This window comes from Rhipicephalus sanguineus, chromosome 2, assembly GCF_013339695.2.
Source record: "Rhipicephalus sanguineus isolate Rsan-2018 chromosome 2, BIME_Rsan_1.4, whole genome shotgun sequence".
NCBI classification, from domain to species: Eukaryota; Metazoa; Arthropoda; class Arachnida; order Ixodida; family Ixodidae; genus Rhipicephalus; species Rhipicephalus sanguineus.
In genome coordinates this window covers 77,638,321-77,665,847 of record NC_051177.1, presented here as the reverse complement: position 1 = coordinate 77,665,847, position 27,527 = coordinate 77,638,321, and the positions used below count along the sequence as shown (strand labels likewise).

Here is a 27,527-nt window from a genome sequence, read left to right as displayed (position 1 = left end):
GTGGGAAGTGCCAGGTAGAACTGCTACCGTAGACTTCTACCGTAGAAGCCATTGCCTTGCCATTGCCGCCGAAAGCCTTGCTGAAGTGTACGCGGACAGGGGGGGGCACCGCAGAACAACGATAAATGCAGCCGCACGATTTCTTGATATCCTAAAGTTTCACGCTAATATGAAAGCACCGCGGAATTCCGACACGCAATGTTGTTTTGGGCGCGAAACCTGTCACGTAATTAAAAGAGCCCGCGATGCCACCGCTGCGCCCTCAATGCGAAATGTAGACCAGTGATGTAAACTATAGCCTCCGAGATGGGCTTAAAAATTGGCAATCACGAAGGCTGTGTATATGCGTCGCTTGTGTCATAACTTGGTAATTTTACACATGTTACGTACAAATTGTATTGGTATTTTTAAATTAGTTTCATTCCGCTGACATCTTTCAAGCGCAAGTTCATAAAAAAAACGCATTTTTGCACTGCAAGCTCTGCTACATGCCCTGTCAACGTTACAAGACCACCTAACTTTATAAGTAGGGCTCCGTGTTTTCGGTTTTTATATTTATTGAAAATCGGCGGGTGTTTATCAGAGTTTATATTTTTGGCGGAAATTCGGCGTTATCGGAGTTTATTTCTCGTAAATCCCCAATTCTCCGAAATTCGGAGATTTGCATTATTCTCAAAACCCCAAATTTTTAGATCAACTTATATCTGAATACTGAAACATCAAAACACACGGACCACATGCTATTTTTTCTAGAAGGTGTGAATGCACAAAAATATAAATGCACAAAAATATAAATGCACAAGCGAAATACTTGAACACAAAACACCTGTACTTGTGCGTGTAACAACCTTAACTAGCTTAAAGCTTATTGTAAAACACGCAAGTGTGCGTACTTTGCGAGGTTGCTGTGTTACTTTTCGAGGTTGCTTTGAACGTTAGCGCGAAGCGCCAGAAAACGCAGAGCGCAGCGAGAAAGCACTGACTACTGGACATTAAAGTCTCCAAAACGACAGGGGTTCAACAATGTTACATGTTTCATAGCACTCATAGTTCGCGAAATCACTCAGGAGCTGGCTCATGTCGTCAGTTTTAAGAAGCGCTAATTGAAAAATAGGGGCATAGGTTTGGAACGCGCAGGGCAGCTCATGCTTCACATTTGGATTCACAATTTGAACACAGTACCAGAACGATTCGTACTGCAGTTGATCGCACAGGTCCCTCTCAGATATCTGTCTCCACTTTTGGGTGACAGCAGCGTAGTATCCGTGAATGTCTGCGACAGTTGTTAAGCGGTCATTCTCGTCAAGGAGGTCCAACGGACTTGTGACATCTGATGCGAAGACATCGGTTTGATCACGCCATTGATTGATGAGTGTGTGTAAACGAACCCCCATTATGGGATAAACCACCTCGACGGACATACGGTATTCAGCGACTTCATGGACATGCCCACGGCCAAGCACACAAGACCAGACTTACGGCGCAGCTCCCGCGACGACTTCAACAGGGCAGGAAAGTGCACAACAAAAATACCTGCAGACTGAAGATGCCCCAGCGGTGTCTGCTAATACTTTTTTCTTTCCTTATTACGTACAATGTACAATACTATGTACAGTCGTCAGTAAGCTTATCTCAAATGCTCCGCAGCGTGGCCTTGACTGGTTTGACTGATGCCAACTGCAAAGCGGTAAGCGCCGTTGCCGAGATAATACCTCGGTATGCTTGCATACTATGTCGGCATGCATTGGCAACATCTTGGCAACAGAAGTGAAAGCTACGTGGCGCTGGCAGCAATCAAAGCTTTCCATGACACACTGCGGAGCGTTCGAGTTAAGCTTGCTGACTGTACATGTAACTGTACACAGCTCAGGACAGTAAAACTTACATGGAAGTTTTTGCTCTCCCTTTCTCCAGTTATGCTGTACTGTCTTACCACAAATTCCAAGCGACTAGCCCACACATACTTTGCATAAATAGCCCATAACGAGGAAAGCGAAATGCTTATCTTACAGTGAGGCCAGATTTTAAGGCTATCGATATGCACATACAGTCAACTTCCGTTATCTAAATTGATAAGGGACTGAAGAAATTCACTCAGTGATGTGTCAGAACGAAGTAAGGAAGATGCAAAAAAGTCAACAAAATACACCATGGTCTCCAACAGCAGTATCTGTCCCAAATGCATCATATCCTTGGATGGAACACTTCTGGTGCATGCAAAGTATAAAACTGATGTAAAATTAATTCTGGGGCACCTAAACAATGTAGAAAAGAAATTGAGTTCTGACTTTTCAGAAAGAGAGCCGTAGTTTCTCTCCGATATATGCAAAAAAAAGGACTAAGCTAAAGGATCTCGTCTTCCCAAAATTGAAGTTTATTGACATTTAGATAGCACTTTATTAGGGATGGGCGAATAGTGAATTTCAGGTTCGAAGTTTAAATTAGGTGCTTTCCAAATGTTCAAATTAAACCATTTGTACAGTTCTCAGAGATGTGCATCATAACAGAAAAGGAACAAGAAAGTTGATGCCAGTGAACAGCACTTCCAAAACCATATTCGGACTGACGAGCAGATTATGTAAGCAGATGGATTACCGCGGTTCCATCATTATTATTTATAATGAAAATTTTCTATAACTAAATTCTATTGCAAAAATAAATTAGCACAGAAGAGCCATCACTCAACTTCTTTTAGAGCATTCAATACAATGAAATTCAACTTATTTGACATGTTATTAGTGCCAAGATTGAAATATTATGAAGAAATAATTAATGGACATAAAAGAAAGATGGAAGTTTATTTAGTGCACAGAAACATAGTTATATACAACCGATTTCTTTAAACATGGCAACAAGCTTAATTGTTGCGAAGAAACATTTCTAAGAAAGAAGTTAAAAAAAGCAAAACAAGAAACATGAATGTACAGAGCGTAGAGGTAACGAAAGTATGAACACAATACAGAAAGATAACATTTCATCGCATACCAGACATCATAGAAGGCACCAGCTACACAGATGCAGGAAAAGTAATAACGATGTGACCGATACTGAGATTTAACATCACACAGTCCACACATGGCACACAGCCAGGCTACAAATGTAACGTTCCAAAACTAGCGACATGATCTAGACACACATAAAGCGCAATTAAAGTGTTATCTAAAATAGACATTCATGCCAGCATCAAGTCAAATTACCAAATGCAGTGCTCTTCAGAGTGCTTGTGCAGATTTCAGGAACAAAAATTCATTGGTAATCGAAGACTATTAAGACCTCATCAATTCCATGTCACGCTTCTTTACTGCATTAACACTTCAAGAACAGTAGAGACACTTTTACTGAATTTACTGTAATGTGGAGAAAAAAATATTATGTAGGAAATATCCAGCCTAGCTGGGACTTTCTCGTACAATACTTGATGTTCATGAGTTCTTAAGGGGGGACATGGCTTGTGGAGACCAAAAAATCATCAAAGAAAAAAGTGTTTTTTAAATTATATTATTGACATCTACAGCTATTATTTCGCATGTAAAGCCTAAGAGAAGTCTTATAAGATCAGTATTTCATCTGCAGTTTAGATCTGTGCAACGAGTACGAGCTGAACGTTAAATGTTTTTGGGTCATTTATTTAGCTTGTCGGAGTGATATCTCATGATCTAGAACGGCTAGAGCTGTAATTACTCTTTTAACATAAAGCCCAAGCTGTGTATCACAAAGTGCTGAGAGGAGAATTCTAGTTTTCTGCTCATAGATTTTTTAAAATTGATTTTGTTTTTTCTTCATGGTAGTCATGGTACAAACACTGAATTTTGATCATCTGCAGAATGACTAGTTATGATCCGATCTGAAAACTGCTTGCAGCGTTGCACTTATTGCACATAGTATCTAGCTATCCGATAATATTCACTTTCTGCTGAGCGGCTTTTCTCCTATTGTCTCCGGAAACAATAGAGAGGCAGCTTTGTGTATCTCATAAACCAGTTTGCTTACAAGAAAAATTATTGTATATTTGAAATCAGCATGAAAAACCAAAGAAGTCTATTTAATTTCATCAGGTTTGGACATAAGATACAGAAAATATCTCCACACACCATGTCCCCCCTAAGCTTTATGGAGCATTTCACAAACAAACATAGGTACGAGTGAATTCAACTTCACTTTTGTGCACTGATTGTTTGACAAAAAAGAGAGAGAATGCAATATACAAAACGAAATAAGTGTCAGAAGCGTAGGAGGCTTTCACGATTAGTCTCCATAACATGAGCCAAGAGATCAAGTGTTGGAGGAGAAAGAATGCTAATCGGCGGGGAAGTTAAATGAGCAGTAGGATGATACCCCCCTGTGTGAATTGGTGCTAGTGTTTTCATGTGCACAATTATGCATATACGCATACAAAATGTCAACAAATGGGGAGTAGGTTTCTCCACCCCCAACCTTCTTTAAACATGCCCCCCCCCCCCTTCCACCCGACGTCTGGATACGCTAATTGTAGGAATGAGTAAGGCGACCTTAGAACTCTAGTCATGAGCTGTATTACTTATAATATTGAAGGGTTTTTAAGAGGAAATCATGATTCCAGGATTCTGAATGGTCTGTAAAACGCACCTTTCAATTTCAAGCACCTAGAGAACCTGCATGCACCATGTCTCATCAAACAAAAGTTACTATGTCAATGATAGAAGCTGAATAAGAGAAGTCTCATCGAAATTTCGCAGCATTTGCAATGCTTCACATGCCAGAGAGGAAAATAGGCACTACACCCTACCGCCGTCAGCTTTCCAGTAACTACAATTCTCCAGAACTTGAAAACGATTCTCTTATATTTGGCCTAATTTTTTTTTGACGGAGGAGGTACATCCACACATTCTGTAACGGCACACTATTTCAGCAAATAAATGTTTACTTCCTACCACAAAGTTACCATCTACACTACGAAAAAATAAGAAAAAGAAAAACATGATATACATGCAAGGGTATCTAAGAAGGTCACGGAAGTGTCAAGATATTGACCAGTCAATGTCAAAATTTGCCAAGGAATGTATCAGAGCAGTCTAAACACTACCGGAGTCTAGAGTCTGTACACGAGAATATAATGAGTGCACTTTAAATCGTCAAGCCGACACAAATACACTGTTCAAAACTTCACTGGATAAACTGGAGTAAGTGTTATCGAGGAATGTAGTATGGAATAAGCATTTCCACAAGCAGAGTGCCATATGGTGCTCATCATGATGAGAACAATCCTTATGTGTTCATTTGGTTTAATCTTCACTCAAGTGGTGTAGTGCAAGCTTGACCACAACATTACTTTTCTTTCATGGAGAATACATAGGACAAATATCAAGAAAATAAGACGTAGAAGGTCAGTGCTCTGATGTTAAATTGAAAATTATTTTGAAAAGAATGGTTGAGAAAGAAGAAAAAGATACCACTGGCTTAATGAATCGGGAACTGGCGTCTGTGTATCCACGCTGTTGATGTTCGTATAAACTTGAGACATTGCTCAGCTTGGAAATATAGCATGGCATCAAATATTCCTTCTACTTCTGCCGCAGGGGTTTTCCTACAATTCAGCACACTAACACCTCAGAAAAACTACACCTACTAATGTGTTCTGGCGACACCCACACTGACATCTCTTCGTTAAAGGAATGTTCATATAGGTGGCTGTCTTATTGCAGAACACTGAAATAACCTAGTGAGACACCAAATATCAAGAACCAGAATTCCATAGGACATGCAAGCAGATTTCCAATTCAGACATGGCGGTGACCTTGGTGGTAAATAGTACCGCATCTTCAAGTGTGTGCAAGTGAGTGGCATGGCTTGTACAAAAGATGTGCATTAGACAATGCAAAGGTGCGCTCGCTCATCATTATGAACATAAATTTTCCTCTGGTTTGTAACATAAGGCATATATGACTGGTTATATTTACTGGACCGGTGGCAAGTAGTGCGGTTTGCCCAATTTCTGCGGCACACATACTATGGGCTTTGCACACAAATGGACAAATCTCCCAACCGTACATAGCTTCACTGTAATGTAATCTAACATAGTTACCAAATTTTACTGCATCCATAACGAGGCTCTAATGGAAACAGTGAAGTCACTATAAATAATAGACGTACACTTTTAACATTTGGCACAACTTTGTGCAGTCAGAACACACTGGAAAGAACTAACAAAATGTGGCTTTATAAAACAACTGGGTTAGCAGAGCTGGTTAATATGGTCACTTGCATTCATGTTTGCGCAGATGTCCAGTGAGGCTGATTTTCCGCATAAATGTCTCGGGGCATAAGTGGCACTTAAATGGCCGCTCGCCTGTGTGTGTGCGCAGGTGACCCTTCAATGTAGATCTATGTGAGAAGCTCTTTCGGCACTGGTGGCATTTAAATGGACGCTCGCCTGTATGTGTGCGCAGGTGATCCTTCAGTGTTCTCCCAAGTGAGAAACTCTTTTCGCAGTGGTGGCACTTAAACGGCCTATTGCCTGTGTGGGTGCGCAGATGGCCCGTCAATGTAGAACCATGAGAAAAACTCTCGGGGCATAGGTGGCATTTATATGGTCGCTCACCTGTGTGGCTACACAAGTGATACTTCAATGAACACTTCTTTGTGAAGCTCTGAGGGCACAAATGGCACTTAAATGGCCGCTCGCCTGTATGAACCCTGATGTGTTCTTTCAGATGATATGTATGATCAGTCTCATAGTCACAGAAGTCACAGTGGTGGCGGCGTCCCCGACGTGACTCTTCATTGTCCTTATTTGCTGGATGGCCGGAAGGTGCTGCAGAAAGAAAAGAAGACAGGTCACCAGAGTATTGCTTTTTGTAGAAAGGACAGGAGATAATCCCGAGTACAAAACTGTGGGTTATTAGAGGCTTTAACAATGCCATGATTATCAGCAGCGAGCAGTCTGCGTCACAGTGCCTTAGAGGTCCAAATAGCTCAACCTCTACGACTTCTTTTTCGAGACCTTCATGTGTTCGAGTATGTGGTGTCACAACACACCAAATACCTGCAGACTGAAGATGCCCCAGCGGTGTCTGCTAATACTTTTTTGCTTTCCTTTTAACGTACAGACTATGTACAATACTATGTACAGTTCTCAGTAAGCTTATCTCAAATGCTCCGCAGCGTGGCCTTGACTGGTTTGACTGACGCCAACTGCAAAGCGGTGGGCGCCGTTGACTAGATAATACCTCGGTATGCTTGCATACTATGTCGGCATGCATTGGCAACATCTCGGCAACAGAACTGAAAGCTACGTGGCGCTGGCGGCAATCAAAGCTTTCCATGACACGCTGCGGAGCAGTTCGAGTTAAGCTTGCTGAGTGTACATGTAACTGTACACAGCTCAGGACAGTAAAACTTACATGGAAGTTTTTTGCTCTCCCTTTCTCCAGTTATGTTGTACTGTCTTACCACATATTCCAAGTGACTAGCCCATACATACTTTGCATAAGTAGCCCATAATGAGGAAAGCAAAATGCTCATCTTACAATGAGGCCAGATTTTAAGGTTATCGATATGCACATACAGTCAACTTCCGTTATCTAAATTTATATGGGACTGAAGAAATTCACTCAGTGATGTGTCAGAACGAAGTAAGGAAGATGCAGAAAAGTCAACAAAATACACCATGGTCTCCAACAGCAGTATCTGTCCCAAATTCATCATATCCTTGGATCGAACACTTCTGGTGCATGCAAAGTATAAAATTTATGTAAAATTAATTCTGGGGCACATGAACAATATAGAAAAGAAATGGACTTCTGACTGTTCAGAAAGTAAGCCGTAGTTTCTCTCTGATATACACAAAATAAGGACAAAGCTAAAGGACCTCATCTTCCAAAAATGATAGTTTATTTAGATTTAGATAGCACTTTATTGCTCATATGAACAAAATATGCTGTACTCTACATTGCTGATAGCGTGTTTTATGCCCTCCGTTTATCAAGTGACAGCTCAATGATTCCAAATGAAATGATAGCTCAGAAAACAAACTCGGACTTTGCCAGTACTTGCTGCAAAGCGTAACATTCTATAGGATGCCAAGAACACGACACAAATTGTTGCCACTTTCTGAAGATTGTAATATAATTTATGATTGGAAAGTGCAATCCTTTTGCAACTGAGAACCATGTGACGACTTTGAACACATTCTGCTGTCATCCAAGATAATTGAGATTGATAACAAGGGTGATGACTCGAGACCGGACTTTAGGCAAATGTTTATCTTGTTCCATGCACTCCTGTTGCCCCACTGATATATATGAGCATGAATTAGAGGGTAAGAAGGGCCTTTTCTAGTCTTCTTATGGTGCCTATAACTGCCTATAAATGCCTATAAGAGCCTGTAAATGCCTATTTTTCAAAATTGGTGCCTATATGAACACTATTTAGCCTCAAGTTTCGCTTTCGTATACAGTTTGAGACGGTTATTCATGTTACCGAGCAACATTGGTCAGAAATCTATTGGGTTCAATCTTGTCTGGTAGTTCAACCAAACCTCGGACAACAACCGCTAGCAGCAGTGAAGTGGGACGGGCTGGCCAGCATATTGTGCCTGGCTGACATGACGCGAGCGGCTGAAGAATGCGAAACCGAGGAAAGCTGTCACGGGGAAAGGAGAGCAAAAAGCAAAAGAAGAAAGAAAAATGTGCCCACGGTTTTTGTTCTGTATGTGATTTCCTTTTTAAAGTGTTCTGTGCCAGGAGAGTAATTGGCTCTACGCAATACGACCCAGCCAATAGGAGGCATCCCTCTCTTGTGCTCTTGTAGCAGAGTGGCTATATGCTCCTGCTGCACCCTTCTCAGCAATGCCAAAAAGAAAGACACCCAGGAGTGTGCTCATTCAACAGTGGACACTTGACTCACTATGCTACAGAATAAATGAAGAGGCCGTGTTCTGCGAAACATGTGGGAGAAAGGACAACCGCACAGCTATGTGCAACTGTTGGCGCCTTTGTGCTATCATAAACAACTTTTTTTGTTTTCCTGTTGTAGATACAGGTTGCAGAATTCTTCGTTTGAAATTACTTGCAGTTATGTAAAAATTTATTGTGCCTATCTTAACGATGTTGGAGGCCTAAAACGTTGTTTTGCCTGCCTATTTCTGGCTCCTAAGACACACCTTTTAATGCCTAAGAATCCGGCCTCTAGTGATTACTATGGGCAAGCTGTATTTTACAGTAGGTGGATGCAAATTCAGTTTTGTTTTTGTGTCGCACTACAACACACAAGCAATTTTCTGGTAAGTTTTCTCAGGAGAAAGAGAAGAAAGGCATCACGACTGGATAAATGCCGTAATAACTCACTGCGAGCTACCCTTTTCACACCAAAATGTTTCAGGGCATTTTTAAATCAGGTGCTTTCTAAATGTCCAAATTAAATAATTAGTACAGTTCTCAGAGATGTGCATCATACTAGAAAAGGAACAAGAAAGTTCATGCCAGTGATAAGTACTGCCAAAACCATATTCGGACTGATGAGCAGATTATGTAAGCAGGTGGCTCACCGCTGTTCCATAATAATTATTATTTATAATGGGAATATTCTATAACTAAATTCTATCGCAAAAAGAAATGAGCACGGAAGAGCCATCGCTCAACTTCTCTTAGAGAATTCAATACAATGAAATTCAACTTATTTGACATGTTATTAAGGCCAAGGTTAAATATCATGAAGAAATAACAATGCAAAAGAAAAAAATGGCACTTTATTTATTGCACTGAAACAGTTATACAACCTATTTCCTTAAACATGGCAACATGCTTAATTGTTGCAAGGAAGCATTTCTATGAAAGAAGACAATGAAAAAGTTAAAAAAAAGCAAAACAAGAAACATGAATGTACAGAGCGCAGAGGTAATGAAAGTATGAACACAATACAGAAAAATAAGATTTCATCGCGTACCAGACAACATCATAGAAGACGCCAGCTGCACTAGATGCAAGAATAATGGTGCGACCGATAACAAAATATAACATTACACAGCATAAATGTAGCACATAGTCGGGCTGTCATAACGGGCAAACAAAGTGTTATCTAAAATAGACATTTCATGCCAGCATCAAGTCAAATTACCAAATACAGTGCTCCTCACAGTGCTTGTGCAAATTTCAAGGACAAAAATTCATTGGTAATCAAAGACTCTTGAGACCTCATGAATCCCTTGTCACGTTTCTTTACTGCATTAACACTTCAAGAACACTAGAGACACTTTTACTGAATTTACTGAAATGTGGAGAAAAGAAATTATGTAGGAAATATCCAGCCTAGCTGGGACTTTCTCGTACAATATTTGATGTTCATGAGTTCTAAAGCTTTACTTTTTGGAGCATTCCACATACAAACATAGGTACGAGTGAATTCAACTTCACCTTTGTGCACTGATTGTTTGACAAAAAGAGAGAGAAAACAATACAAAATGAAATAGGTGTCAGAAGTGCAGGAGGCTTTTATGATAAGTCTCCATAACATGAGCCAAGAGATAAAATGTTGGAGGAGAAGGAATGCTAACAGGCGGGGAAGTTAAATGAACGGTAGGATGATAACTCCTTGTGTGCACTGGTGCTAGTGTTTTTATGTGTGCAATTATGTATATGCGCATACAAAATGTCAGCAAATGGAGGGTAGGTTTCTCCACCCCAAACTTCTTGAAACATGCCCCACCCCCCCACCTCCGCCTGATGTCTGGCTATGCTAATGGTAGGAAGGAGTAAGGCGACCTTAGAACTCTTGTCATGAGGTGTATTACTTATAATATTCAAGGGTTTTTAAGAGGGAATCATGATTCCAGGATTCTGAATGGTCTGTAAAACGCACCTTTCAATTTCAAGCACCTCGAGAACCTGCATGCACCATGTCTCATCAAACAAAAGTTACTGTGTCAATGATAGAAGCTGAATAAGGGAAGTCTCATCGAAATTTCACCGCATTTGCAATGCTTAACATGCCAGAGAGGAACATAGGCACTACACCCTACCGCCGTCAGCTTTCCAGTAACTACAATTCTCCAGAACTTGAAAACGCTTCTCTTATATTTGGCCTAACTTTTTTTTGACAGAGGAGGTACATCCACACATTCTGTAACGGCACACTATTTCAGCAAATAAATGTTTACTTCCTACCACAAAGTTACCATCTACACTACGAAAAAATAAGAAAAAGAAAAACATGATATACATGCAAGGGTATCTAAGAAGGTCACGGAAGTGTCAAGATATTGACCAGTCAATGTCAAAATTTGCCAAGGAATGTATCAGAGCACTCTAAACACTACCGGAGTCTAGAGTCTGTACACGAGAATATAATGAGTGCACTTTAAATCGTCAAGCCGACACAAATACACTGTTCAAAACTTCACTGGATAAACTGGAGTAAGTGTTATCGAGGAATGTAGTATAGAATAATCATTTCCACAAGCAGAGTGCCATATGGCGCTCATCGTGATGAGAACAATCCTTATGTGTTCATTTGGTTTGATCTTCACTCAAATGGTGTAGTGCAAGCTTGACCAGAACATTACTTTACTTCCATGGGGAATACATAGGACAAATATCAAGAAAAGAAAATAAGACGTAGGACATCAGTGCTCTGATGTTAAATTGAAAATTATTTTGAAAAGAATGGTTGAAAAAGATGAAAAAGATACCACTGGCTTAACGAATCGGGAACCTGCATCTGTGTATCCACATTGCTGATGTTTGTAAAAACTTGAGACATTGCTCAGCTTGGAAATACAGCATGGCATCAAATATAGCTTCTACATCAGCCGCAGGGGTTTTCCTACAATTCAGCACACTAACACCACAGAAAAAATACACCTACTAAGGTTTTTCCGATGACACCCACACTGACATCTCTTTGTTAAAGGAATGTTCATATAGGTGGCTGTCTTATTAGAAAACACTGAAATAACTTCGTGAGACACCAAATATCAAACCAGAACTCCATAGAAAATGCAAGCAGATTTCCAATTCAGACATTGCGGTGACCATGGTGGTAAATAGTACTGCATCTTCAAGTGTGTTCAAGTGAGTGACATGGCTTGTGCAAAAGATGTGGATTAGACAATGCAAAGGTGCGTTTGCTCATTATTATGAACATAAATTTTCCTCTGGTTTGTAACACAAGGCATATACGAGTGGTCATATTTACTGGACCAGCGGTGAGTGGTGCGGTTTGCCCAATTTCTGCGGCACACATGCTATGTGTTTTTGCCCACAAACAGACAAGTCCCCCAACCGTACATAGCTTCACTGTAAAGTAATCTAACATAGTTACAAATTTTACTGCATCCATAACAAGGTTCTAATAAAAACGATGAAGTCACTTAAACAATAGACGTACACTTTTAACATTTTGACACAAGTTTGTGCAGTCAGAACACACTGGAAAAAAAGCTAACCAAATGTGGCTTTATAAAACATCTGGGTTAGCAGAGCTTGCATTAATATGGTCACTTGCATTCATGTTTGCGCAGATGTCTAGTGAGGCTGATTTTCCGCATAAACGTTTCGGGGCATAAGTGGCATTTAAATGGCCGCTCGCCTGTGTGTCTGTACAGGTGATAAACTAGTGTTGTCCTATGTGAGAAGCTCTCTGGGCATATGTGGCACCTAAACGGCCTCTCGCCAGTGTGTGTGCTCAGGTGCATTTTCAGTGTACCCCTATGTGAGAAGCTTTCTTGGCACTGGTGGCATTTAAATGGACGCTCGCCTGTATGTGTGCGCAGGTGATCCCTCAATGTGGTCCTATGTGAGAAGCTCTTTTGGCACTGGTGGCACTTAAACGGCTTATCGCCTCTGTGGGTGCGCAGGTGGCCCGTCAATGTGGAACTTTGTGAAAAGCTCTCGGGGCATAGGTGGCATTTATATGGCCGCTCACCTGTGTGGGTACACAAGTGATCCTTCAAAACAGACTTCTTTGAGAAGCTCTGAGGGCACAAATGGCACTGAAACGGCCGCTCGCCTGTATGAACCCTGACGTGTTCTCTCAGGTGGGACGTATAAACAGTTTCATAGTCACAGAAGTCACAGTAGTGGCGGCGCCCGCGACGTGACTTTTCACTGTCCTTATTTGCTGGATGGCTGTTAGGTGCTGCACAAAGAAAACAAGGCAGGCTGTCAGAGTAATGCTCTTCATAGAACAAAAATAGATAATTGTACACTTAAATTGTGAACAACGAACAATACTATGATTATTAATTTATTAGGCATTGCCATAATGGGCCTGCCCAAGTTGGTTTAAACCGCCTGGATTTTTCAATCGTGCACGGAAATCAATGTTAAAAAGAATATAAGTAGTGCTTCAGGTTTTCATCCCAATCAAATGCAGCCGTTGTGATCTTAATAATGAAATGTTGAAGAAATAAAATAACACACAGTAATGCTAATAATAAGCCTTTTGAATAAAAACGTCTAGCACATCAACCTTTCAGGTTTGCCCATTACAGTTCTCTGCGACTGATGAACCAGGGTAATGAAACCCACACATATTACCACATAATACCCCGAAGAACATTTATATGAAATACAACAAATCATTTAGTTAGAGGCATTATGTTTGGCCTTAGTATTAGTTGCTTCTGAAACAGAGTTTGAAAGCCCATGCGTTCTGTAATGTAATGGTAAAGTTTAGCGTGGAACAAATGAAAACGAGGCAGGATCATATCTAGAGTACAGAATCATGATACTGCGAATTGTGGCACACAACTACATACAATTCTATTAAATATATTTCTTGTCATTTTTCCCCCATTTTCTCAGAATATTTTAATACATTTACCACCTGTTCATATAAACATGCCTCATGAAAATACCAGAGCAGCAAAATGTTTGCTACTACGCACAAGAAAAGGTAGGATAGAAACCATCTTTAATCCACAATAACTGTTTCAACATTGAGGTCTAAAGAACAAAATGATGCATCTGATAAGAACACCAAGAAAAAACAAAATGAAAGAATAAAAGACAAAATTACTAAAAGAAGAAAACACCTAGCAGAAGCAAAGGCAAATTTTAAGTGAATTTGTTTTGTTAGGCACTTGTGTTAATAATTATTATTGCTTCTAACACAACAACGTAGAAGTCTAATTAATTCAATTCAATTCCAGTAGGCACACCAAAAGCAAAATAATAATCATGAAATAGCTCCAAAAACAACTGAATCTACCAGAACCTACAGAAAACAAGTACATGAGCTTAACAAAAAAAAAAAGATCAATCAAACCATTTTGTACACAAAATTAATGCAGAATCTACTAAAGGGAGCTCTCAGAAAAATATGAAAACACAGCCATTAAAAAAAGTTAACATTACACAATGCAATTCTACAAGGTCTACAAAAAAATATGCTGCGCCACAGAAATTTTACTTGAGCTTCGAATCAGCGTATGACATCATGCCGAGTGCAAAGAATGACACTTTAAAGGGGCTCTGCAACACTTTTTCAGCATGGTCAGAAAATGCTGCCAATCGGTAGTCGAGGCTCTTGAGAACACGTGAACCAAACATTATAGCGTGGCACGCAGACTGGAATTTACAACTAATTCTCAAAGTCAGATAGAAATCGCTCCCTCGCAACAAATGATGCCATAAACCCAAATAACCGTCCCATAAACCCAAAGTCCATGGTCATAGGCTTATTTGAGCATCTTGAGCTGCATAATTACCGCGGTGGCTGCGGGATGCCACCACGTGCTGGCGCGCGCGCACTGTAACATTGAAAGTAAGCCGCACGTATAAAAGAAAAGAAAATAATGTGCTCAAGGTCATGACGTTCGAAGACGAATAGACGCATCTTCTTGCCCCCTTGTCATCCCCCTCCCTGCGTAGCTTTCATCAATGCAACTAGCACTTGCATTGAGGGTGGCCAATTGTTGTGATGTGATGTCTGGCGCGCTGTTGCGCATGCGTGGCACGGCGTGTATATTGCCATTGTCTTTCAAGAATAAAGTTAGTTGCAAGTGACGCTCTTTCCTTTCGCCTGTCTTTTTCTTGGTTGTTTGCCTATTCTAATCTCTTGAAGCATGCACCAGCTAGCCCAACAGCAATTTTTACTGGCGTAGCCTTCAGCACGCTCGATGGCACGAAAGGAGAGAGAAAGCGCTTAAAGTGTGCGACAATGCCCACTAACTCCGCTCGTACTTCACGGACTCTAAAAATTTTATGGCAGTCAATTCGTGAGGCAATCAGCTATTTTGATGAAGCCATTCGATAATTACGTGGAAACAGTGAGTTGAGAACACTGTAATGGAGAATTAAAAGCAAGGTAATCTAATACACTTGAACCCCTTTATAAGACACGCTGATCTAACAGGCAATTAAGTATAAGAGACACTAGTGTGCCTACTTTGAAACAAGAGTTGATCAGAAAATGAGAGCGTGGTACCCTGCTTATAAAAGACACCTCGTATAAGGGACAAGAACTGCTTCCCGGTGCCTGTCTCTCTCTTAAAGGGGTTCAATTGTATAGGAACAAATTTTCACTGCATTCATAACAATGCTCTAGTGCAATGATGAAGACACGCTGTCAATAGCGGACATACACTTTTAATATTTTCACGCATAACTTGGAACAGTCGATACACACTGGAACAACCAGTCTGCTAAACTAGCTAGTTTAGCAGAAGTTGCATCACAATGGACGCTTGCGTTTATGCTGGTGCAGATGTCTGTCAAGGCGGTTTTTCCGCACAAATGTCTCAGGGCATAGGTGGCATTTAAATGGCCGGTCGCCCGTGTGGAGGCTCAGGTGATCATTCAGTGTGGTCCACTGTTTGAAGCTGTCGCAGCATATGTGGCATTTATAAGGCCGCTCGCCTGTGTGGGTGCGCACGTGTTTCTTCAATGTTGAGTTTAGTGAGAATCTCTGAGGGCACATGTGACACTGAAATGGCCGTTCGCCTGTATGAATCCTGATGTGTCTTTTCAGACTGCACAACTTATCAGTTTCATAGCCACAGAAATCGCAGCGGTGGCGGCGTCCATGATGCCACTTTTCCCTGTCTTTAGTTGATGGATGACAGGAAGACCCCAACCCTGCACAAAGAAAACAATAGAAGTCATCAGAACGTTGCTTTTCATACAAGAAAAAAAGGATAATTATAAAGTTGAATAGCTGCTTATTGCTATCAAGAACATTGTTACAATTCCAAGGCATGTGGAAGTGGAGGCCCCCTAGTTAATCTTCATGTCCAAGACTTTTATTACGCAGAAAAGTCAATGTACACAAGTTTTGATGGCCTTCCCTACTATGAAAATGTGGCTATCATGGCCATAATTACCAAGTACCAAAGAATTCAAATAACAGGCACTAATGCTGGCAAGAAACATTTTGTTCACTGAAGGACTTTTCAGGGATATTTCAGAAACACAGCACAGTAGGTAGACCTCTTATATTTGCTATGTACCATTCTCTGCAACTGCTGAAGGTTCACATTAACAAGATCCACACAGCATTATCCACAACACATATAGAAAAATCATTAAATGAGAGGACATTTTGTTTAGCCTTAGCATTCGCTGCTTCTGAAACCTAGGTGGAAGGACAATACATTCTGTAATGTCATCATGGGGAAGGTGCCAGTGACCTCAGTGACTAAATGAAGATGGGGCGGCGTCATATATAGAGTACAAATTCATTATATTCTGAAATGTGGTAGACATCTGCATATAATTCTAGTAAACATACTCCATGTAATTTTTTACCTTGTATTCACAAGATATTTCAATACATTTGCCATCTGTCAATATAAACATGCCCGATTAAAAATACCAGGACACAAGAATGCATGAATAAAAACAGTCTTCAATGTGCAATAACCATTTCAACATAGAGGTCAGAAGAAACTTACCAAAAGAAAAAACACCTAATAGAACCAAAGGCAAATTTTCGGTGAATTTGTTTCGGTATGCAGTTGTATCAATAATAATTAATGCTTCTAAGAAAACAACATACAAGTGTAATTATTTCAACATCACTAGGCACACCTAAAGAAGAAGAATAATCATAAAATAGCTCCAGAAACATGTAAGTCTACTAGGACCTAGAGATTAAACGAGTACCGACATGAATTTTACAAGTTTTTGTACTGTTGCTCTAAATAAAAAGACTAGCGTCATGAGCCCCGAAAGTATACCGGGGTGCCTCAGAATGGATTGAATATAGTTTTTAATATCGCTACCTTAAAAAAAAAAAAAAAAACAGATTAGCTTTCCATGCAGACAAGGCGGTTTCACACTGATGTGCCAGCACAGACTGACATAGGTCGAAGTAATCAGGGAGAGCAACTCATGATGTACTAGGAGCACTTCAGTAATCTGCTGTGAGTTGCATGTAAGCAACAATGAGTTAACGGTCGTCAAGCAATTTTGGCAACTGTGCTGAGTCGTAATGATAATGTCCCTTGCAATGGGGCTCACTTGCGGGTGCCAGGCGACGAAAATATTAAACTCAAAATAAAGTATTTTACATGTACTTCCAGACTCCGGTCAGTGGAAACGTTAACATTGCATGCCAAGAAAATGAAAAATGTCCCTTTTGCAATGCTTCAAGATCATGTCACTAATCCTTTAATAAAACAAGATCAATCAAATCATATTGCGCACAAAAGAAACACACAATTTACTGAAGAGACCTCTCAGAAAAATCCAGGGAAATGACAAAACACAGCCACTCACAAAAAAAACAACATCGTATATTGTTATTCTACAAGATTTACCAAAAAAATTACGGATCTGTTGAAAGTTTACCAGCTTGGAATCAGTGTATAACATCATGCGAAGTGCAAAGAATGACACTTGAAATCGTCCAGCCAAGACAAGTATGCTCTCAAAAACTTGGTTGGATGAACTGGTAGGAGCATTACCAAAGACTGAAATATGCAATAAGCACAACCACAAACAAGGTGTCATACCATGTGGACTGTGAACAGGGCAGTTCTTATTCATGCTTTTTATCAGTTTGGTCCACACCACAATGGCGTTGTGCAAGCTTGACCATTATATCACTCAGTGTCATACCCTGTAGTCTTCTTTTGAGTAAAGATCAACACCATTTGCAGCTTCCTGGCATGTTTTGTTACAGCGCTAGGCTTTCCACAAGCAGACCATATAATTGGACCATGTAGCATGATGTAACTTGAGAACTACTCAAGGTATCATGATGAAACTGCATATTTCCCTATACAAGACACTTATTAGTATGCATGCCAAATTTCATTGCTCTAGGTCAACAAACAAAAAAGTTTTTTTTCAATGCCACCTCCCCCCTTAATTGAGCTGCACAGCACTCCTGCAATTCAGCATACTAACGCCTTAGAAACATATTTAATAAGACTTTCCTATGTTCATGCTGGCATCTCTTAATTCAAATGAATGTTCAGACAATAGCTGTCTTATTGCAGAACACAGAAATGACCTTGTGAGACTCCAAATACCAAGAACAAGAATTCCCTAGAACATATTGCACATGCATTCAGTTTTCCATTTTAGACATGGCCAGTGACCGTTGTGGCAAATGGCATCGCATCTTTAAAGGTGTTCAAGTCAGTGGCCAGCACAAAAGGTTTAAAGTTGACATTGCAAAGGTATGCACGTGCATCAGTATACACAAGATTTCCTTGAGCTTTTAACATATGGCACATAGAACAGTGAGTTGACAACACTGTAATAGAGTAATAATAATAAAAAAATATCACAGCATATCCACGGAAGGTTCATCGGTAAACCGTGAATCTTCCGTGAATTCTGCCCAGTACATCATCACCGACGTGAGATCGGGCGCGTTTATACTAAAGGTTCAATGAGAGTTATGACGACTTGCAGCTCACTTTAATTTTACATGTACACAGGCGTCCACTGTTAAAGGGAACATCGGAGCGTGTGGCGGCAGCTCGGCGCCACCGCCGGCCGTCGGCTGCAACGAGATTCGCGCAGACGCAGTGAGCACCGTGCCCGGTGCTCTTTCGTCGCGTCAACGGTTCGCTTCGCGACGATTCGCAGCGCGGAAGCAGACGACGAAAGAGCACGACTCACAGCGCGCACTGCGCCTGCGCGAAACTCGCTGCAGCCGCTGGCCGGCGGTGGCGCCGAGCTGCCGCCACACGCTCCGATGTTCCCTTTAACAGTGGACGCCTGTGTACGCTGTGAATTTTCATTGTTTAATCACGCACAGGAGAAATCGCACACACGCACTACCTTGGAGGTCAAAATCCAGTGCCTATATATACGGGGTGGTCAGTGAACGGTTGTGCAGCGCGAGCGGTCGGTTTTTTCAATCAAGACGCTGCCGCGACGCTGCCTTGCGACGGCGCCTGCGTCGGCGCCGCTGCGCCGCGAGGCAAGATAGGGGCGGGGGGACGTAGGATAGGAGAAAGAGGGGGAAGCGTAGGAGAGGAGCCGCTGCGCCGCGAGGCAAGATAGGGGGGGGGGACCGTAGGAGAGGAGAAAGAGGGGGAAGCGTAGGAGAGGAGAGGGTGATACATATCACGTACTGTCGCAGCGCATTGTCTTTAGGGAGCCTTCATGTGTGCACGCCCCCTCCGTTTTTAAGACTGGTTACATACTACTACGACGGGGACAAACGGGTGCCGCTATAAGGAGCTTCGCCCCTAAAAACTTGGAGGGCGCTTGAGCTTCATTTCCAAGAGCAGAACGCAATAGTGTAATCGGACTGTGTTCGTATCACCTTCCCAGTCGCTAGCCCGGCTTCACTTCTCGGCCAACACCTAAACCGTGCCACAAGGAAAGCCAAAGGAAAGCCAAAGTGCAGATGCGTGCCAGCTCCTATATCCATGCATGCGGCGCAACGGAACACCGAAAGCACACCAGAGGGTGCCTCGATGCTCCTGCTGCCAGCCGCTAGAGGGGGAGGAGAAGTATTGAGGCTCTTTAGTGCCCATGGGCCCTTTGCGCCATCTCACGGGTGATAATCAAGCTGGTGAAGAACCTCCGAGATGTGCGTATCACCAGTGCTAAATGGTTAATATAAATAGCTCACCATTAATGTGATAGAGGATGTATGCATGGTAGCCAAGCAGCTAAACGCATCGCGCCACGGAGCGAAGGGTCGCAGGTTCAAATCCCAGGTCCCACTTGAACTGAAGATCTTTAAAATTATTTCTTTATTTGCATCTACCTCGATTTTTCACTTGCAACCAAAGACGCCACTGCCGGCGCCGCCAACACCGACACCAGAATAGTATCTGCAAAACGAGCTCATTAAAGCTATCGCGTTATAGAAAGTAATCTAGTACAGGAACAAAATTTCACTGCATGCATAACAATGCTCATGTGGCAAAGATGATGTCACACTGCCAATACTAGACATACACTTTTAATGTTTTCACACATAATTAGATGCAGTCGATACACACTCGTACAACCAGTCGAATGTTCCTTTATAGTAGAGCTGGTTTAGCAGAAGTCGCATTACAATGGTCACTTGGGTTCATGCTGGCGGAGGTGTGTGTCGAGGCGGTGTTTCCGCACAAATGTCTCTGAGCATAGGTGGCATTTAAATGGTCTCTCGCCTGTGTGGATACACAGGTGATCATTCAGTGTTGTCCATTGTGAGAAGCTGTCGGAGCATATGTGGCATTTATATGGCCGCTCACCTGTGTGGGTGCGCAGGTGTTTCTTCAATGTGGAATTTAGTGAGAACCTCTGAGGGCACATGTGGCAATGAAACGGCCGCTCGCCTGTATGAACCCTGACGTGTCCTTTCAGACTGCCCAGTCTATCAGTTTCGTAGTCGCAGAAATCACAGCGGTGGCGGCGTCCATGAAGCCACTTCTCGCCATCTTTAGTTGCTGGATAGCTGGAAGACCCCAACCCTGCACGAAGAAAACAATACAGATCACCAGAATATTGCTTTTCATAGAAGAAAAAGAGGTAAAGTTAAATACCTGCTTATAGCAAGCAAGCTCAATGTTGTAATATTGAATCATGTCATAGTGGGGGCATTCTAATTAATCTTGATGAACTGGAGTTATCATCATGCAGCAAAATCAATGCACGCAAGCATTTATGGCCTTCATTTCTATAGAAACGTGGCTATCATGGCCTTAATTAGAAAATACGAAAGAATTCAAACAATAGACTCTAATGGTGGCAAAAAAGATTTTGTTCACTGAAGAACTCTTGAGGAATATTTCAGAAACACAGCACAGAAGGTAGGCCTGTTATATTTGCTATGTACAATTCTCTGCAACTGCTGAAGGACAATGTTAACAAGATCCACACAGTATTATCCAAAAAAAAATTCACACGAAACATAGAAAAATCAGTAAATGAGAGGACATTATGATTAGTCTTAGCATTGGCTGCTTCAAAACCTAGGTTGAAAGCCCTTTTGTTGTTTAATGTCACCATGGAAAAATGTAACAGTAACATCAGTGACCAAATGAAGATTGGGCAGTGTCATATCTAGAACACAAACTCATGATATTGCTAACTATTGCAGACAGCTACATATAATTCTAATAAGTATATTCCGTATAATGTTTTCCCCGGTTTTCACGAGATATTTTAGTACATCTACCATCTGTTTATATGAACATGCCCAATTAAAAACACCAGAATGCATGCTATGCAACACGGAAAGTAGGATAAAAACTGTCCTCAATGCGCAATAACTCTTTGAGCATAGAGGTCAGAAGAAAATTACTAAAAGAAAAGAACACCTAGCAGAATCAAAGACAAATTTTTGGTGAAAGTGCTTCGTTCTGCAGTTTCATCAATCATAATTAATGCTTCTAAAAAACAACATACAAGTGTAATTAATTCAACATCACTAAGCACAACTAAAGCAGAAGAATAATCATAAAGTAGCTACAAAAACAAGCGAGTCTGCTAGAACCTAGATACTAAATGAGCACCGACACGAATTTTAAAAATTTTCGTATTGTTGATCTAAATAAGACTGCTGTCATGAACCCCGAAGGTGTACGGGGTGCCTCGGAACGGATCAAATATACCTTTTAATACAGCTACCTTAAAAAACCACTTTCAGTTTCTATACTTACGGGGCTGTTTCACAGCGACATGTAAACACAGTCTCCCATAGGTCTAAGTAACAGGGGAAAGCAACTCGACATACTAGCAGCAGTGCTGTTGTCTGCTGTCAGTTGCACATAAACTATGATGAGTTAATGATCATTGAGCAATTTCAGCAAATGCGCTGAGTCGTCATGATAATGACTATTTCAATGGGACTGGCTCGCGGATGCTATGTGACGGAAATATTAAAATCAAACTAAAGTATTTTACACGTGTTTCCAGACTCCAGTGAGTGGAAAGCTTTAAGACAGCATGCCAAGGAAACGAAAGATGTCCCTTTTGCGATGCTTCAAGATTGTGTCAGTAATCCTTTAATAAAATAAGTTCAATCAAATCATATTGCACACAAAAGAAACACACAGTCTACTGAAGAGACCTCTCAGAAAGACTACAAAACACAGCCATTCACAAAAAAAAAAGGAACATTACATATTGCAATTCTACAAGATTTACCAAAAGGCATACGGAGCCATTGAAAGTTTACCAGCTTGGAATCAGTGTACAACATCATCATGTGATTGAACAGAACTGGAGGTATCTATTCCACTTATTTGATAAGAAAAGTCAAGGAAGAAAAAGTAATCCAACAGACATAATGAAATAAGCCCCTGCACTATGGTATCCAGACTGCTGTACTCTTTAGAACTTTAAAATCCTGCTTGGCTCCCATGGAGCAAGGCATCAAAACATTTCTTCTCATTCAGCCACACAAGAATCTTTTTTTCTACAATTTAACACAAGATCTATTAACATTTTTTTCATGTTCATGCTGGCATCTTTTAATTAAAAAGAATGTTCAAATAGTAGCTGACTTAATGGAGAACACAGAAATGCCCTGGTGAGACACACATAACATCAAGAACAAGAATTCTCTAGAACACATTGCACATGCAGGCAGATTTCCAATTCAGACATGGCTGGTGACGTGCTTCGTCGTATAATGGTAAAGTATCTTCATGTGTGTTCAACTGAGTGGCTTTTACAAAATATTTCAAGTTGGCAACACAAAGCTGTGCTTGCAGATCAATATAAATAGTACAGAAGCCTTCATTGCGCCTGTAACATGGCACATAGAATCGAGAATTGAGAGCACTGTAATGAAGAATTAAAAGAAAAGTAACCTAATATAGGAACAAAGTTTTACTGCATGCATAACAATGCTCTTGTGGCAATGATGAAGTCACACTGTCAAAACTAGACATACAGTTCTGATGTTTTCACACGTAACTTGGTACGGTCAGAGCACACTCGAGTAGGGTTGCCACCTGTCCGGTTTTAGACCGGCCTAGCCGGTTTTTTAGATAGTGGGCTGGTTGCCGGTCTGCACACAAGAACGACCGCACTTGGCCGTTTTTTTTTTTTAATCATAATATCGTAATTACTTATTTTCTGGGGCGCCTTTAAGAGTCAGTTCAACAACTACAATGGCAAATATTGATCGTCCGTCACGAAAACTCTTACGCTATTAGTCAACCCCTTTTTAAGATCCCTTGTAGTGATCAATAGAATAGATTATTGTGCGTGTACGTATGTTTTTGTGTACTTGTACATAAAAACAGAACACTGAGCTAACCAACTAGTCTAATTTCTGGCATAAAAATACCCATGCTTGGAATTCCCCCCCCTTGAAGAGCATTCTTTTGTCAGGAAAAGGTGGCAACCCTGCACTTGAACAACCAGTTGGATGTGGCTTTGTAAAACAGCTGGTTTAGTAGAACTTCCATTAAAATGGTCGCTTGCGTTTATGCTCAAGCAGGTGCTTGTCGAGGAGGGATTTCCGACCAAATGTCTCGGGGCATAGGTGGCATTTAAATCGCCGCACACCTGTGTGTGTGCTCAGGTGATCGTTCAGTGTGGTCCACTGTTTGAAGCTGTCGGAGCATACGTGGCATTTATAAGGCCGTTCACCTGTGTGGGTGCGCAGGTGAGTCTTCAACGTGGAATTTAACTTGAAGCTCAGAGGGCACATGTGGCATTGAAACGGACGCTCGCCTGTATGAACCCTGACGTGTCTTTTCAGATCTGACGAAACATCAGTTTCATAGTCACAGAAATCACAGCGGTGGCGGCGTCCTTGATGAGACTTTTCCCCATCTTTAGTTGCTGGATGGCTGGGAGACACCGATGCTGCATAAAGAAAACAGTACAGGTCACCAAAATATTGCTTTGCATAGAAGAAAAAGAGATAATTATAATCTTAAATAGCTGCTCATTACTAGCAAGATCAATGTTCTCATTTTGAGGCATGCAGAAGTGGGCGGCCTCCTAATGAATCTTGATGTCCTGGAGTTCTATCACGCAGCAAAATCAACGAGCACAAGCGCTTATGGCCTTCATTCCTATCAAAACCTGGTTTTCATGGCCATAGTTACAAAATACTAAATAATTCAAATAACAGACGCTAATGCTGGCAAAAAGCATTTTGTTCACAGAACAACTCTTAAGGGATATTTCAGGAACACAGCACAATATAGGTAGACCTCTTACATTTGCTATGCACGGTACTCACGGATTGAAACAGCACAATTTAGGGCTAAGGAACGCACATACTTTCATTTCAACCGTCTTCAGGTGGGGTCATATTGGCATAATTTCGATTCTAACGCGTAGGTCAGAGCCAACATATCTTTAGAGACCCAATTCGTCGTGACATGGTGTGGTCATCTCGAAAAATAAATTGCGCATACCAGTCATTATACTGAAAAATTTGATGTCGCGTTTGAATCCGTGAGTACTCTACCATTCTCTGCAATTGCTGAAGGTCCAGGTTAACAAAATCCACACAAAATTATCCATAAAAAATTCAAACGAAATATAAAACAAGATCATTAAATGAGAGGACCTTATGTTTAACGCCTTCAGCGGCAGTGTGTACAATTTTACACATCAACTACGGAGGCGCATCACGCACCGTGTTTCTTCAAATGGCTTGAAACTCAGTGTGCACATTTGTGCAGGCTTCCTGATTGGAAGACTAGCGGTCGTTTAACTTCACTGCGCTGCGTATTGCTGCAGTGGATCACTTTGCTGGAGCCACTACCATGTCCGACGATTGTTGCACGTGCCGCATTCCAGGATCAACATCAAGAGTATTATTTTTCTTTGCTTCGACATGAATACAACCAAAAACCAAACTGGGCATGCATATTGGGCCTAATATTTCATAATGTTATGAAAGAATTGAAGCAGACTGATTGTACAATATTTTGATATTTAATTATACATGCTAACTAATAGTAATTACTGAAACTCACACAACACAACACATTCCTTCATTATCTTTCTTGGAACGTCATATTGAGTGCCTTGGAATTATGCTATGTGAATTTGACGTATTTGCGTTCAGTGAATCATAATTCGCACCTGACGGGGTTAACTTAAGTACTAGCTGCTTCTGAAACCTAGGTTGAAATCCCGTACGTTCTGTAATGTCATCATGGGAAAGTAACATCAGTGACCAAATGAAGATGGGGTAGTGTCAAAACAAGAGTATGAATCCATGATATTGTGAGCTGTGGTAGACAACTACATATGATTCTAGCAAATATAATTCCATATAATATTTTCCCCTGTTTTCAGAAGACATTTCAATACATTTGCCATCTGTTTCTGTTTAAATAACCATGCCCGATTAAAAATACCAAGACACCAGAATGCATGCTATGCAACATGGAAAGTGGCATAAAAACGGTCTTCAATGCGCAATTGCAGTCTCAACATAAAGGTCAGAAGAAAATTACTAAAAAAAAAAACAACAACACTTAGCAGAACAATAGGCAAATTTTCAGTGAAATGGCTTCGTTATGCAGTTCCATCAATCGTAATAATGCTTCTAAGAAAACAACACATAAGTTTAATTAATTCAACATCACTAGGCACCCCTAAAGCAGACGAATAATTATAAAATAGCTCCAAAAACTAGTGAGTCTAAGGGAACCTAGAGATTAAGCCAGTACCGACACGAGTTTTAGAAGTTTTCGTATTGCTCTAAATAAAAGACTGGTGTCGAGAACCCCGAAAAGAGTACCGGGGTACCTCGGAACAGATTGAACACATTTTTTAATACCGCTACCTCAAAAAAACACTTTTGGTTTCTAAACTGACGGGGCGGTTTCACGGTGACAAGTCAACAAAATCTCACATATGTCTAAGTAACAGGGTAAAGCAATTCATGATGTACAGGGTCGACCACATCTAAGCTGAACACCTCATTAGTATTCAAACCGGTAAAACTAGAACGTTTCTTATACTTCACGAGTACAATACCCGTTATAGAACGTCTAATCATGGTGTCGACAAACACAGTAATGAGTTTCCGAATTATGTGTTAAACAACAGCTTCAATGAGGTCTTGAATACTAATGAGGTGTTCAGCTTAAATGTGGACGACTCTGTACAAGGAGCACTTCTATCATCTGCTGTCAGTTACACGTAAACAACGATGAGTAAATGGTGATCAAGCAGCTTTACCAACTGGGCTGAGTCATCATGACAATGCCCATTGCGGTGGGGCTGGCTTGCAAATGTGGGGCAATGAAAATATTAAAAACAAACTAAAGAATTTTATACGCGTTTACTGACTCTGGTGAGTGGACAGCGTTATTACTGCATGGCAAAGACATGAGAAATGTCCCTCTTGCGATGCTTCAAGATCGTGTCAGTAATCATTTAATAAAACAAGATCAATCAAACCATATTGCACACAGAAAAAAAAAAACGAAATCTATGGAAGAGACCTCTCAGAAAAATGCAGGAAAATGACAAAACACAGCCATTTAGATTCTACATGATTTACCAAAAATATACGCAGCTGTTGAAAGTTTACGAGCTCGGAATCAGTGTACAACATCATGCATAGTGCAAATATTGGCACTTGAAATTGTCAACCCAAGTCTGCTGTCAAAAACTTGGTTGGATGAAGTAGTATGAGCATTATCAAGGATTGAAATATTGAAGCACTACCACAAACAAGGTGCCATATGATGCTGAATGTGAAGAATGCAATTCTTATTCATGCTTTTACCTTCTTTGGTCCGCACCACAATGATTTAGTGCAAGCTTAACCAGAACGTTGCTTTTGTTTCATAAAGGAGACATAAGACACACCAGAAGTCGTACGCCATTCCTCCGGTGTGATCCTTAAAAAATTACAATATGTAAATGACAAAGTGATAGAGCAAGACTAGAGGTATCTATTTCACTTATTTTGAGCAACACAGTGAAGGATGAAAAAAAAAAAAAAAACATCCTAGAGACATAATGAAATAAGCACCTGCATTATTGTGTCCACACTGTTATGCTGAACTTAAAAATGCTGCTCAGCTCCCACACAGCAAGGCATCAAAACATTTCTGCTACTTCAGCCACACAGGATTTTCTACCCAGTCCACTAACACCTTCGAAACACAACATCCAATAACATTTTGTTATGTTCATGCCGCTATCTGCTAATCC

At 40.9% G+C, this 27,527-nt stretch overlaps 2 protein-coding genes and 2 long non-coding RNA genes across 5 annotated transcripts in view; 2 read left to right on the top strand and 2 right to left on the bottom strand.

Moving 5' to 3' along the window:
- LOC125757170 (uncharacterized) overlaps positions 1-11,183 on the top strand; it is a 39,129-nt gene extending 27,946 nt beyond the window's left edge. The window contains exon 2 of the long non-coding RNA XR_007415096.1: positions 11,080-11,183. This is a non-coding gene — a long non-coding RNA (uncharacterized LOC125757170). The remainder of the gene's footprint in view (positions 1-11,079) is intronic.
- On the bottom strand, positions 2,413-7,174 carry LOC119383219 (zinc finger protein 776-like). The gene has a single exon (XM_037651260.2). It carries the CDS (start codon positions 6,897-6,899, stop codon positions 6,234-6,236), a length of 666 nt encoding a protein of 221 aa, XP_037507188.1. The 5' UTR covers positions 6,900-7,174; the 3' UTR covers positions 2,413-6,233.
- Positions 11,184-19,696: 8,513 nt separating the features above from the next.
- Positions 19,697-24,201, bottom strand: LOC119381688 (protein glass-like). 2 transcript variants are annotated; one of them, XM_049412453.1, is made up of 3 exons: positions 23,982-24,088; positions 20,630-20,848; positions 19,794-20,545 (listed from the first exon to the last, which is right to left on the bottom strand). In XM_049412453.1, exons 1-3 carry the CDS (start codon positions 24,040-24,042, stop codon positions 20,454-20,456), a joined length of 372 nt encoding a protein of 123 aa, XP_049268410.1. In that variant the 5' UTR covers positions 24,043-24,088; the 3' UTR covers positions 19,794-20,453. The 2 variants fall into 2 exon arrangements, 1 of the variants encoding a protein (XP_049268410.1); XR_007415095.1 differs by lacking the exon at positions 23,982-24,088 and adding an exon at positions 24,123-24,201 and having other exon boundaries at positions 19,697-20,848.
- A 1,139-nt stretch (positions 24,202-25,340) lies between these two features.
- On the top strand, positions 25,341-27,038 carry LOC119383218 (uncharacterized). The gene is made up of 2 exons (XR_005181627.2): positions 25,341-26,256; positions 26,474-27,038. It is a non-coding gene; the product is annotated as an uncharacterized LOC119383218 (long non-coding RNA).
- The last annotated feature ends 489 nt before the right edge of the window (positions 27,039-27,527 follow it).

Coding starts and splice junctions, on each gene's coding strand:
- LOC119383219 (XM_037651260.2), bottom strand. CDS start 6,899: ATGGCATTGTTAAAGCCTCTAATAACCCACAGTTTTGTACTCGGGATT.
- LOC119381688 (XM_049412453.1), bottom strand. CDS start 24,042: ATGTGCCCTCTGAGCTTCAAGTTAAATTCCACGTTGAAGACTCACCTG. Junction 20,849..23,981: donor TCACCTGCGCACCCACACAG/GTGAACGGCCTT, acceptor TTCTTCGTGCAG/GGTTGGGGTCTTCCAGCTAT. Junction 20,546..20,629: donor ACACCTGCGCACCCACACAG/GTGAGCGGCCAT, acceptor GTATCCACACAG/GCGAGAGACCATTTAAATGC.